The following is a 13,042-nucleotide window of genomic DNA, read 5'->3' as shown; positions in this document are numbered from 1 at the left end:
GGAGCGGCGCTACGGGGCCGTGTGGCCACGGCTGGCGGGCGTCTCGGGCACCTGCGGGCCGGGCGGGGCTGCCCGTCCCTTCGTGAACCGTCAGTGGCACGGCGGTGGGTTTGGAAGTCGCGTCTAAAGGCACACGTTTGTTTATTTGGGGGTTTTCTCTTCAACCTTTACTCTGACGCAGCGTATTAAACCCTGTGTTTTTCGCTGTGTGGTCATACCTCCTCCTGGCTCTGTCCCGGGGCGTTTGCCTCGTGGATTTCCCACTCTCTATGCCTCCTTCTGCCCTCCCTCTGTCTGCTGTGGTCTAACACACAGCCTGCGTGCTATCCGACATCAGCCCCGGGTACTGTGAGCATTCCTACAGGAGTTGTAGTACAGGCACTAGGGAAAGCTTAGGAACTGCTGGATTGTGCAAGGCCAAGCCATCACTCTTCAGCATTAGTTACACGTGGAAGACTCTTACTGCACAGCTTGAGCTGGGGCTTCTGCTCATTCCTTCTCTTGACGTGCTCTGATGAGCTTTTTGTTCATCCTTACCTGCATATACCCATTTTCTGAGCCACCCTTTACGAGGCAAGCTGAGAATTTAAAGGAAGGTATGTTTTCAGGAAAGATTTTAGCAAGTAAATCCTATGTATGTATTTATATAAACTGGATGTATAACGTTAGAGAGCACTGTTTTTTATGCCAGCACCCGTAGGAATGTTACATTTTGATAGAGAGCTGAGGCTTAGCAACAGAAAAATGTGAAGCAAAAAGATGACTGTTGTTTCAAGGATGATAACTGATGCGTAAGAAGTGATTTTAATCTCCTTTTCTTTTTCCCCTGTTGGATTATGAAGCCGATGTCTCTGGTTTTAGAAGGTGGTGATGTCAGTTTATTCAAGTGTAGAGAGGCCTGATTCATCTCTGAGATGGTCAGTGTGTTCCTGAGGAAATCACTCCTTGGGTCTCTCATTCTCTCGTTAAACTGATGCTGACACTACTTTCGTTTACGAAGTGCTTTGAGATCTGATGATGAAAGAGCATTAATCTTTCAATGAAGATGAAGGAGAGTGATGGCAACATGTCACCAATCCTGTAATTTATTCAAGGTGGTTCAGTGACTTCACTTAGAACTTTTGCTTTACAAATTATTGACAACGTGACAGTAATTAGTGGCATTCTTGAACAGAAATGCTCTTATCCTACAGCTCTAGGCTTTAAAAGAAGCCTCGTCTCATGTATTCCAGTTGAGAATGTCCCCCTCAAGGCTGTGTTCTTAAGGCAACTGAAGTGATAGTCCCTTTGCTTGTCCAGAAACATAAGAATGAGAGTGTAACAGCTGATGGTCTCAATGTATATTGCCTTCTTATCTTGTTTCTCTTTCTGAACAGTCATTTCAGGAAAATGATCTGTATAACTTTCATTTTGACTTGGATTTGATGTCCTGGGACTCGGACCTTTGGAATATTACAAGCCACTCTTATTCAGGTAACTAACTAGCTGAATTTTGCAGGTATGACAATTCTATCCTGCTCCACAAGGGTGAGCTGTTACAGCTTTATGGTACTGGTTATTTTTGTGGAACTGTTTGATCTAGTCCTACGGTGAGACGTTATGCTGTGTTTCTGTAGCATGGGTACAGCTGGTAGAAGCTGCCCTACAATCTAAATATCTTTAATCTCACAATTTTCTGCTGTGTCTTGCTTTGGGAATTAAATAGCTGGTGTAGAGTGATGTTCTTTACTGATTTCCCCTTGTTAAAGACATGTACAGAGAAAAATTCTTTATCTTTTGCAGATGCAAACGTGAAGACGGAGCCCTTATCACCAGCCCCTTCAACTTGTTCAGTCCCTTCTCCATCATCTGTGGACTCTCCAGTGCAGAATGTGCCTGTATGCAGAAACCTCCATGTAACGCAGATAGCAAGATTAGTTCAGGCCCAGCTGAGACAAGCAAAAAAACTATTGATTTATCTATCTGGTCAACTTCATAGCATAAAAAGAAACTAATTTTTTTTTTTTTTTTCAACCCTTGCAAGAACAACTTTCCTTCTATTATGTTTTCCTTCTTCTAGTCCTGTAATCCATTCCTAAAAAAGTGTGTTTGGTTCTGTTTCCTCAGTTGTGTTTATTGGCCTGTTTGCCAAACAAAATACCTTCTAAAGGTATCTGAGTCTAGCAGTTGCTGGTCTCTCCACCCTTTTTGTTCTGCTGGTATAGAGTGGTGCTGCTTTGGTTGTCAGTGGTACTTGGCACTGACTAGAATAAGAGCAAAGGAAAGCCTTTCTCCTGTTTCCTGCAGTAGCAACACCTGTGATGAAAGACAGTTGTACTCTGAATTTCTAGTAGTTGCTTTTATCTGTTTCTGAAGCAATAGCTCATCTACTTTCTGTTTGCAGGATGATATGGACTTCAGCTGCAGTTCCCAGATGTCTCCTATCTCTCTCTACTGCAAGAGCTCCAGAAGCCCTGCATCCCCTGAAGGAGAAGCAGAGAAGAAACCGATTGTTGGCGTCGCTTCTCGGACTGGTACGAGAGATTGAGTTACTTAGATTCCACACCTCTGGATACATCAGTTTTAACAGATATAGATGGATAATGAAACATACCAAAGGCCATGTTATCACTACTGAATTTTTTCACTTTAGAATTTCTGATCCAACTCTTTTTTTTTTTCCTAGCGAATAATTCTGTGAAGACTCTGAAGAAATGTGGTCAGACAGCATCTAGGCCATCAATACAACCAAAACCTCTTTTGCCTGCTGTACCTGAAGCTCAGGCTAACATTGGCATCCCAGCTAAAACTATCATTATTCAGACACTTCCAACACTTGTACCACTGCCAAAGCATCAGCCAGTTGTTAACATCCAGCCAGCACCTCCTAAAGGTAGGTGAATTGTCATCATGGAGCCAGGTCCTATGTCTGTTTGGGATAGTCTCTAGATTGAAGTTACATTTGGCAGGTGAAACTGGAAGGGTAGGAAAAAAGAAACAGGAGGGGTAGAATTAAGAGAAGAGTGATGCATGCTTTGTTGAAAAAGCTTTATGCTAAGGAAACAACCTAAATTCTCTCTTATGTAGCTGTGTGAAAAACATCAGGTACCTGAACATTGTGTGAAATAGAAGACAATATGGCAAAAAAGGCTATCCTGTGCATTAGGAATCATGGAGATAAAGCTGCTGATTTGGATGGATCTCTAGGAATCTTTTGCTCTGCCCTACTTGTGATTGGCAAGTGATGCATAAGGGTAATCCAGTTGTACTCTGTTTTAACCAAAGAAAGATCAACAGAGTCAGTAAGGATGGCTGAATGAAACTTGAAAACATGGGAAGGAGCAGTAAGCCATTTTCACCCATGTGAAACATGAGTTTATGGCTTTTTATCTAACTAAATAATATTAAATAAGATGTTACAAAATCTGCTAAAAGTTATGGGAGTGGTGTTAGGAGTTAGAGTACTTCCTTAAAACTATAAGCTGATGATAACAAGGTAAATCATTTCCTGTCCCATCTGTATGTTTTCATTCCTCCAGTTACTCTGTAACTGGTTTATTTAAGCCTGGGTCTTCATTTCAGAATCCTAAGCATTATTTATTTTTCTGCCAAGAGAGCAGGAACATTACTTGCACTGCAGAAATAGTCAGATGCAGTTGCTTGTTTTCACCACCTGATGGCTGCAGATTCTTGCAGTTGACTACACAGCCGTTGACTGGGAGGGAAAGGAGATAAATACATTCAGTGAAAGTTTCTAGAAATTATTTTAATAGTGAAGAATCTCTTTCTTACTAATTGCTCATCCATCAGGAACTAAGCCATAGCTGGACAGGCTGATATTTGTTGCAACATGCTTACGGCTGTTAGTCTACTTAAAACACAGGTCAGCACAATCAACGTGACCTAATTCTTACTGTCTGATGTTCCAGCTGATAAAATACCATCTGGAATAAGGAATGTTGGAGGTACAAATTTTTTTTTGTTATAAATACAGTACTATGAAGATTGGCTTCTTTTCCCTGAGAGTAGCTTCTGTGAGGCACTAGAAATAAAGAATGTATTTACTTTGATGGTGCGCTTTAGAATTCTTTAGTGCTACTTCAATCACAGAAACCATGGGGATTTTTTTTCATTATTAAAAATTCTCTGCACGTGAGAATGTGCCATTAATTTCAAGGAGTGTGAAGAGCAATACCTTCATAGACCCTTTTATGAAAGCTTAGAAGAAGAAGGCACAATGTTAGACCATCACACGTTCTATGCATAAAAGAAATTGTTGGAAGTATCTCAAATTTACCATTTGAAGTTGTTGAATAGGGTAGTGCTAACTTACTGTGCCTTTTAAGATCATCTGTGCAATAAGGAGACCTAATCCTACACCTCAAACATAAGACCTTGGAGTGCTAGGTAAATGACTTCATCTTCCAGAAAGTTGGCTAAGTGTTGTAGTACAGAGTCATGCATATTGATTGGAATGTCAGCTGGAATGTGCTGCTTCTAAAAGGCAGCCAGGTCATCTTGTTACAAAGGATTAAAGAGATGTTCGTGTGCTTTCATGCAAGAAAATATTACTCGAGCACCTGCTTGAGTTAAATGTAGTTCTTGGACTGAAATTTCTTGGATGTGAGTTTTCTTAATTCTATTTCAAAGCTCTTTGGAAATTACCTCATTTTTTCTGCTTGTTTTTCTTTAAGCTCTGTTCAGTCTGTGCATAATGTTTCTAATATATGGCAGTACTTTTTTTTTTCCAACAACTTGGCCTTGTCTTGTCTTAGTTTGAGTTGAGGCATTAACTTGTGTTTTGAAACTGTTAACTTTGTTCTTTCCTGTTCATTTTTTTTTTTTTAAATATGAGTCATTGCTGTGTAGTAACATTTCCTCTGAACAGAGCAGTAAAATAGAGGTGGACAAAAGGGAGAAGAAGAATTAAGATGAACTGGTTAGGTTCCTTGAAAAAGTTGCTTTGTGTACTTCAAGCATTAACAGTACTGAAACGACTAATGCTTCTAAAAAGTGTTGATTTCTTTTAATTTTTTTTTTTAATTAAATTTGAAAAGCCGTTAGGTTTTGGAGATGAGATTGATTTAATGGATTCCTTTAGTAGGTATAGCTTTGGTTTGCAGGATGGGGTAAGGTTAAGAGCCATGCAGATTAATTTTGAGACTTTATTTTTCTTTTCCCCTGTGGAGTATACTAATGCTGAAGATGAGTAGTGTGGATCAGGGGAGCAAGACTTCCTACCAGCTGTATCACTGTTGCCCTATAAACAGATCATATGCAAATCCATTTCACGTCGTACACTGAGCACTCATGTTTGTTCTTGTGTTCTAGGTCAATCAGTGGTGCTTCCCCAGCCTGCAGTGGTACAGCTGCAGGCTTCTGGGGTGCTGCCTGCCTCCCAGCCAGTCATTGCTGTCACAGGAGGGAGCGCGCAAGCTTCACAATCACACTGTTGAGTGCACTGCCTGCGACTGCTGGAATGGCTCAGCAAATGGCAAAATTCACAGTGACTAAACCCTTGCTCCCGAAGCACCACACCGGCAGGCGGGGCTGGATGTAAGTACTGCTTGTGTGATGTGATGATAGCCAATAATCAAAGCTTGGCATTAACCCAGTTTTTCAGTTACCTGCGTACCAAATGTCGTAGGACCTCCAGGACACTTCAGAGTTTTTTGTTGCCTGAGTGAAGGAAGGTGCATTTGGGTGAGGATATTGAAGCTTCTTATTTGTGGCCTTTAGACTCTCAGGGTGTTGTTCTTTGCTGTAGTGTTCCAGGCACAATTGTTGTGAGCTATGCCCTATTGCATCTTAGTGTCGGGGAGAATGCAGTGGCCATCCACAGGAAATTTTACAGTATTGTGACCCACTTACCTGGCAAAGATCATAAGTTTCACAGTGCTGTTCAGCTGGCAGCAGTTCAGTGTGGGTTCTGGCAGAGGTGCTCAGTCATTAGTATTTCTTAAGGACACTCACTCACCATCTGTTCTGCCTCTCTTTCTGAAATAATTTTTGTGAGAGGTGTTATTAAGGCAATTAATTTTATGCCTCTGAAGTGAAGAAATCAACAGATGTGAATGTTGGGGAAGTTGTTCTTTACGAAATTCCAGAGAACATGGGACAAATAAAACTGGAGCAACTTTAAATAGTTGAAACTTAATAAGGTGTGATATGGAATACTTAATGCTTGAAGCCTTTAACCCCTGTGCTCAGCAGGCAGAAATTAGCATTGCTGTATTAACGGTAAGTTAGCCGTGCTGACTGTTAGCTGTGTGTTCATTTGGCATTAATGCAGAACAGAGTGGAAGTGTCAAACTGGTTGGATAACTTTCCAATGCATTAATTATTTAGTAGCTCAGACTCATTTTCTACCCTATCTTCAGTAGTGTCACGCTTTGCAAAAGAATTTCCATCCCAAATGGCCTATTTCTGCTATCAAGAACTGTTCTCATGCACAGAAACAAGCATTGTTCCCAGTTTTAATGCAAATAGGACTCAGGTTCGTCAGACGTTTTTCTCTTCTGTCTGTCTGCAAGGTGGTAAGGCTGTTCTATTCAACTTTGAAACTTCAGTTAGACGTTGGATCCAAATCTTCTGGAAAAACAGAGTTCCGTCTTTGCTTATGAAGCAGAACTTCTTCTAGGAGTTTATTCTTGAACAATGGAACCCTTAACATAGTTTCCTTGCTGGAAAGCATATCTGTCTAGGTGAAGAGATACTGTGCAGTAACAGGCACATTGGCTGTGCTGGACCAAAACAGAGTTAGATTTGTGTAACTGTGCAAGAGAACTGCATTAGTATTTTCAGATTGTCTTGCAGGCTTAATTAAAACTTGTAGGATTGTTTTTTCAGACACTATTACCACATATTTTTGAGCACTGACATTTTCTCTCCTTTAACTGAGAGAGAATGGTAAGTCTCTGCTATGTTTGTCATCTTTGTAATAGTGTTTCAGATATTTGCTGTTGAGAGTCCTATTCCACATGTCGGTGAGCATCTGTAGTGGACCCTGACTCAGCAAAGGACTTAGCATGAATTTGAGCAAAGCCATTGTTACAGCTTAACTTAACAAAGTGGTTATATAGGTTGCAGCACCTTCTCATCAAGCAGTTTGTTTGAGGTTCCTCTTGCACACTTACCTCATTTTCTTCTACATAAATGTGTACCATTTGTTCTGCCTGACGTGCCACCTTGGCCACCAGAAGTTTCAGTGCAGGACACTGATTCTCAGAGGCATGTGCCGCCTTTGAAAGGGAATTTCTGTACAATTTCTTAGCAGCTCAGGATGGTAGATTTTCTTGGTGGTAAATTTTCTTCACTTGCTACGTTTGTGTCTGTGTTGCATTTTTTAATTAAGAAAAAATTACTTAAGTCAGAAGCCACACTCCAGTGGAAATTTAATTGTTAATTTTCAAAAGGCAGAAGAAAGTCAGTTAGAGGACATTATTAAATAATAATAGCTAGATATAAAAAGCCAAGCTGAAGAACTCTGTCAGCACTCGTTAGATTTGTGGCTCCCCGTAATCACAATGAGTATGGCATCTTGGTACTGTGTTAATATGAGGTTTAATTGAAAAAAGCTCCTAATTGTCATTCTCAGACATAGATATTAAGTGTACAGTCCATAATCAAATATATAGCCTGGGTACTGGTTGGCTATGTTTTAATGATGGTTGTGTGGGTATTTCCACTAAAGAGGTTCTATGGAGGCAATTTTAAGACTTGGTGTCTGCCTAAATACTGGACATGTTACCTACATTTACCAAAGCATGAAAAAGTCAGCTGCGGCTGCTCTGTGGTACGTATTGTGAAACAGCACTTTGAAGAACAAATGTTCCAGGATACAGGCAGCATCAATGGAGTTAAAACATCTTGCAACTGCTGTAGACACCATATGTGGCGTTCAGAACTGCACAGATGTGGCTGTCATATGAGCTCTCTAACACATGGTTTTGTTTGCTAATCTAAGCAGATGTTGCAGGATAAAAAGAAACGCTGCAGAACTTTCTTTTGGGTTTAAGAGGGATAAACTATGAGCTTAACACTCAACCTTTCAAATGGATCAGGCTAAGATTGGTTGGTACTAATATGTGCTTGTGAGGGCCCTGAGTGGTGCTCATCCTGGTGGGCACATCTAGGCAACTTGCCAGCAGCAGAGGAGTGGAAGGCTTTCGTTGCAGTCATTCTTCACTAGGAAACTGGTGAAGAGCTTTTCGCTACGAAATTGGACAAAAGACATGCTGCCTCTGCAGGCCGCTCCGCCAGCTGGAGGAAAGAAGCTCTTAAATGAAAAAACGGATTGCTGTTCCCTTTGTAGTTACACGGTATGAGGATACAGGCAGTAGGAGTGCAAGGGAGTCCAGCTCAGTTGTGTGCTTATAGACCCTTCTCGTGTTTCCACTCTAGTGAGAAAGCATTCAATTCTAATTCCTAATTTTGTTGCTAATAAAAAATATGATTGTGTGAAATTTCTCAGTGTGAGCATGCATTTCTGTTAAAGAATCCCATTTTCTGTGCTGCGCACTGAGTAACTTTAATATGAGATAAACTCTAAGTTTGTTCTATTGAGTTGGAGACAAAATCTGCAGATTTTTCAACAGAGAAATGCTTTTATAGGTTTCGTGTTTCATGCATTTAAGACGTATTTTCAAAGGCAGCAGCTTTTGTATGTTGAGGTAAGAAGACAACTAGTGTAAAGCTGAGATGGTTTGGGCTTTCAGCTCTGTGTTAATATTCCCCGTGTGTAGCCAAAACCTGGGGAAGACTGTTAATTTTTGTCATTAAATTAACTTTTACCCAGTGACCTGTGTACTGTCTTCTAAAAGGAGTATATAGTCATGTGCCACACAGCTTGCATCCAAGTGGAGGTTACATCTTGCTCAAACTTTGCAATCCTATTTTGAGGTAGCAGAGTTTATTTGTAAAAGTGCATGGGTTTTGCAACAAGCCTTTCCCTTCTCCGTATTTACAACATCTGTTGGTTTGGGTTTTTTTATGTGATGGTGTAATTTTTAGAGCTGGGAAGTAAGAATTTCATCACTGATTAATGTTTGGTTTTAATGCTGTTGTTTTCCATTTACAGTCTGTGTCCCTTGAGAACCAGAAATTGTTAAGTTAACAGAGATATTTGCTACCTTTCAACTGTGTTCAGCTCTTCTGCAAAGTAACATTGTTTAAGCTGTCTGTCATTAAGAACTGTTTCCCCCTCTTTCTTTTGATTATCGGAATGCTCAGCAATCACCATGTTTGTCTTGGTGCCAAGCCAGCTGTGTAGTGCCTGGTGCTGTACTGCTTCCAAGTTTAAGCACTGCTGTTATTTCACTCACACAGGTCTTTCCACTTCCTGCATCAGAGTTAGGTAGGAACAAGCATGCAGATAGGGTTTACTCCCTGTGAAAAGCCAGGCAAGTACTGGAGGGTTGGCCAAGGAGCCTGAAGTATTTTAGGAATTGTTTGCTAAAATAAAATGAATCAGGGACATAAATGGTTGTTTGTTTATGGGAACTTGAGTTTAAGTGAGATTCATATGTTATTGACTGACAATCAGTTATTGCACATGGACCTTGGATCGTACAGGACAGAGCTGCTGTTCATGATGGTGTTTGGAGAACACTGATTAAAGATGGTGAGATGAACACCATCTGTAATGTAGCAGGTAGGGATGGAAACAGCAATAGAGGTACCTCTTAACATGCCTTCAGAGGTACAGTGCTGCTACTTTAACTCTAAGATTTCTCCAGGGGGTGGGTAGATTTACCAGAGGTTCCAAACACTAAAAATAAATATCTGTATAGTAGTGAGTAATTTTAAGCAAGTATGCAAACAAGAATTGGTCATCTTTGTTAAACCTCAGGATGCAAAACCTCTTTTTAAAAGAGAGAGGAAAGTAACAGTACTTGTTTGGAATATCACACAACTCAGAGAAGCCAAAGCTGCTACATGAACTCATGCCTTGTTTTTTCATCTCTGGATAGTTGAAGTGATCCTGGCTCCAGACTGATATGTGTTATGTGTCCCAGTCCTCAGTTAGCCCAAATCTTGTTTTTTTTTTTTCTCCAAAAAAACCTTTTCTATGTCTCCAGATGCTTGCTTACGTTAAGTATTGTAGCATTACAAAATTCATCACAAAGCTTAGGGCTATGAGAACCATGATAAAATCCATTCCTTTTCCACTCTTCGAAAAGCTAGAATAAGTACAAGCAGCTTCACTTTCACAGGCTTTTGATGGCAGCAAACGAGACGTGTGATAAACGATCTTTTACAGAAAGCAATTAGATCAGCATGGAGACAGCCCAAAATTTTAATGCACTGTAACATGTATTCTTAGTCTCTGTCACCAGGCCCCAGTATCATGAAGAGGGATGACACCCTGTAGCCAATTTTCCTTGTAGACATCAATGCTCTACAACAACATATTGTCCATATGCCAGTATACACAGAGTTTGAAAGCTGTGATTTAAGGTTCTTTAGGCAGCTAAACCTTAACTATCTGATCTTTTTAATGCTACTGTTCTATGACTAATTTGTTTAGTTTCCTTATGCTTCTAAAGTAGATCTCATCTGTTTTCTTCAGCTTACGTGCTCTAACATAAATGTTACTCCAGGGTATGTGCTGGAGGTTACTAGAGGAGACTCAGGTCTGTGTAAGATACACCATTTGGTTGTCTCTCAGTAAATCTAATTAAATCCCATCCCGTTGTGGCTTAACGATGTGATGGAATTCTTCTGGTTTTAATAAAACAAAAACACAGTTGCCATTGCTGATCTGTGTGGAAAAGGAAACTTGCAGAGGAGCCTTTGAGCTTGGAGTTTCAAGTTGTTTTGTGTAGCTCTGCCGTATCAATCATCGTTGTCTTTGTCAGCAGCGAGATGCCTTCAGTCTGGGTCGTCCCACTCCGTGCAAACCACAAAATGACTAAGTGGTAAATGAAGATAGATTGTTCTGCTTCAGAAAGGCAGCAGAGTCACCAAGGCTGCTGGGAGATAGGGAGATTTGAACTGTCCCTGTCTGATCTCACAGTCTGAATGTCTGCTAGTAGCTGGAGTTCATTCTGTGCTCTCCTGGAGTGTATTTGCTGATTTGGCATCATCCAGAAGGAATCCAGTTTGTGTGCTGTTGGACACTGCTGAGTGAGATCAAGCATATTAAGTGGAATGATCAGGAAATTTGAATCAAAAGCACTCTTGTTATATAAATTAAGATGTTAATATAAGATGCTCCCAGATATATGCCATGTATATGCCTGATGCACATAGAGTATGTAGTCTGAGATCAGCTACAGTATTAAAAACTGTATAACAGAGCTGGAAAAAGTACAGAAGCAAGTGCAGTCATTACAGAAATGGCTTCCATTCAGGAGAAACCAAAAAACTAGGACTTGGGAAAACAGCTGATTGTAGCCTACGCGTATTACATGTTGAAGTGAAGACATTCTTGCTGCCTTGCAGACCTGTAGATACGTATTTACATTGTTCTGGTTGATTAAATCAGACCGCTGTTTGAATGTACTTCTTGTGTCCCCTGCAAAGGTTGAGAATGCAGCAGAGAACAGAGGTGATCCAGGACTTGTTTAGTTTAATTATCCATGAGCTGCATCTCTTGGAGATGTACCGTGATAACTTCTGTGCTGAATATGTTGGCTAATTTGAGGCAGAATGAGGGGTGCGAGACTTTTGACAAAGTAGAGGAGCAGTAATTATGTATGAAGTAGAGGCACTTGTAATTGCATGCTATTAACAGGACTCTGAATTGCCTCTCTAGATCAATGTGTTGAGAAGACAACAGCGCATGATCAAAAACCGCGAGTCAGCCTTTCAGTCACGAAAGAAAAAGAAAGAATACATGCTAGGATTAGAGGCCAGGTTGGAGGCAGCCTTACTGGAGAATGAAAAGCTCAAGAAAGAAAATAGCACGCTGAAGAGGCAGCTGGATGAAGTGGTGTTAGAGGTAAGTGGCAGCAATGAAGGTCTGACTGTCATGAAGTAAGCATAATTCACTTAGTTTCGCTTCTGACGTACCTTTGTGTGGCTTCTGTCTTGTTTTTTTCCTTTCTAGAACCAGAAGCTCAAAGTATCATCTCCCAAGAGAAGAACCCTGTGTGTGATGGTGATACTGGCTTTTATAATGTTGAATTACGGTCCACTCAGGTAAGTTGCCTAGGAATTCCTCTTTGCCACCTTCCTGATACAGCTGCTCATCATTGTAGTTAGGTGTGAGTTTACTGTGATTTTTGTTTGAATTTTTAGTGTAGGCAGTGTTGTATTTTAAAGCCTTGAGCTCAAAGCCTGTCTTCTGTCCTTTATGCTTCTGGTGCCCAGAGGCAGATTCATCTGTATAATGGGTCTTCTTTTGGAATCTTTCTCAGCAACAAGACCTGAATCTTGTGCTTCTCATTTCTCTTGAGCTTGACATTTTGTCAAGTGCAGTGTACAGCATTTTGCTTTGTTTATACCTGAACAGATTAAAGACCTGTACTGAGAATCCTTTTAGAGTTGAGAGCTTTGGAAGCTCATTTTCTTATTTGTACCCATGCTAATCTCAGTACTATTAATTCAACCTGCATTTGTAAGCATTACTGCTTGCTCAAGAAATGCTATTCTTGGTGAGACATGGAAGAGCCAGAGATCTTCCTGAAGCCAGCAATTCTAGTTGCATCTCTGTTACAATGACAAGATGGAGTGCTTGAAGCTTTTGTTAGTTGTGAGAGGCTTGGAAACAGAACACAAGATGAGAGTCTTGCTGCAGTGCTCTGAAGTTCATATCTCAGCTTCTCTGCTCCAAGGAGTGAGTATTGAGATTGATAGCAAGGAACTGCTGTCAGGACAGATTGAAAGGTCAGTTTGTGTTCATTATCTTTGTAACGACTGGTAACTTCAGAAATGAGACAAGGTTAATTTTTTGACCTATTGGATATTTTATGAATTATGTAGAGCAAGAAGAAATTCTTGAATGTCTGGTTGCTCCTGGCCAGTGTTATAGCTGTGTGTGCCAGTGTAATTGCTGAGACTGAATGTGTGGTCTGAATCAGAACTGCATTTAGACATATAACTAACTGCATATTAGCAA

General features: G+C 40.5%; 1 protein-coding gene across 1 annotated transcript in view; it reads left to right on the top strand.

Annotated features, from left to right (window-relative positions):
* Positions 1 to 13,042, top strand: part of ATF6 (activating transcription factor 6) — a 72,047-nt gene that overhangs the window by 398 nt on the left and 58,607 nt on the right. The window contains 8 exon segments of the mRNA XM_010715686.3: positions 1,327 to 1,473; positions 1,783 to 1,877; positions 2,384 to 2,513; positions 2,666 to 2,872; positions 5,311 to 5,414; positions 5,416 to 5,535; positions 11,738 to 11,923; positions 12,032 to 12,123. Of these exon segments, the coding sequence (XP_010713988.2) occupies positions 1,327 to 1,473; positions 1,783 to 1,877; positions 2,384 to 2,513; positions 2,666 to 2,872; positions 5,311 to 5,414; positions 5,416 to 5,535; positions 11,738 to 11,923; positions 12,032 to 12,123 (1,081 nt within the window).

Source organism: Meleagris gallopavo, chromosome 10, assembly GCF_000146605.3.
Source record: "Meleagris gallopavo isolate NT-WF06-2002-E0010 breed Aviagen turkey brand Nicholas breeding stock chromosome 10, Turkey_5.1, whole genome shotgun sequence".
In the NCBI taxonomy this organism is placed as follows: Eukaryota; Metazoa; Chordata; class Aves; order Galliformes; family Phasianidae; genus Meleagris; species Meleagris gallopavo.
The sequence above is the reverse complement of the archived record's forward strand: the minus strand, read 5'-3'. Positions and strand labels throughout refer to the sequence as shown.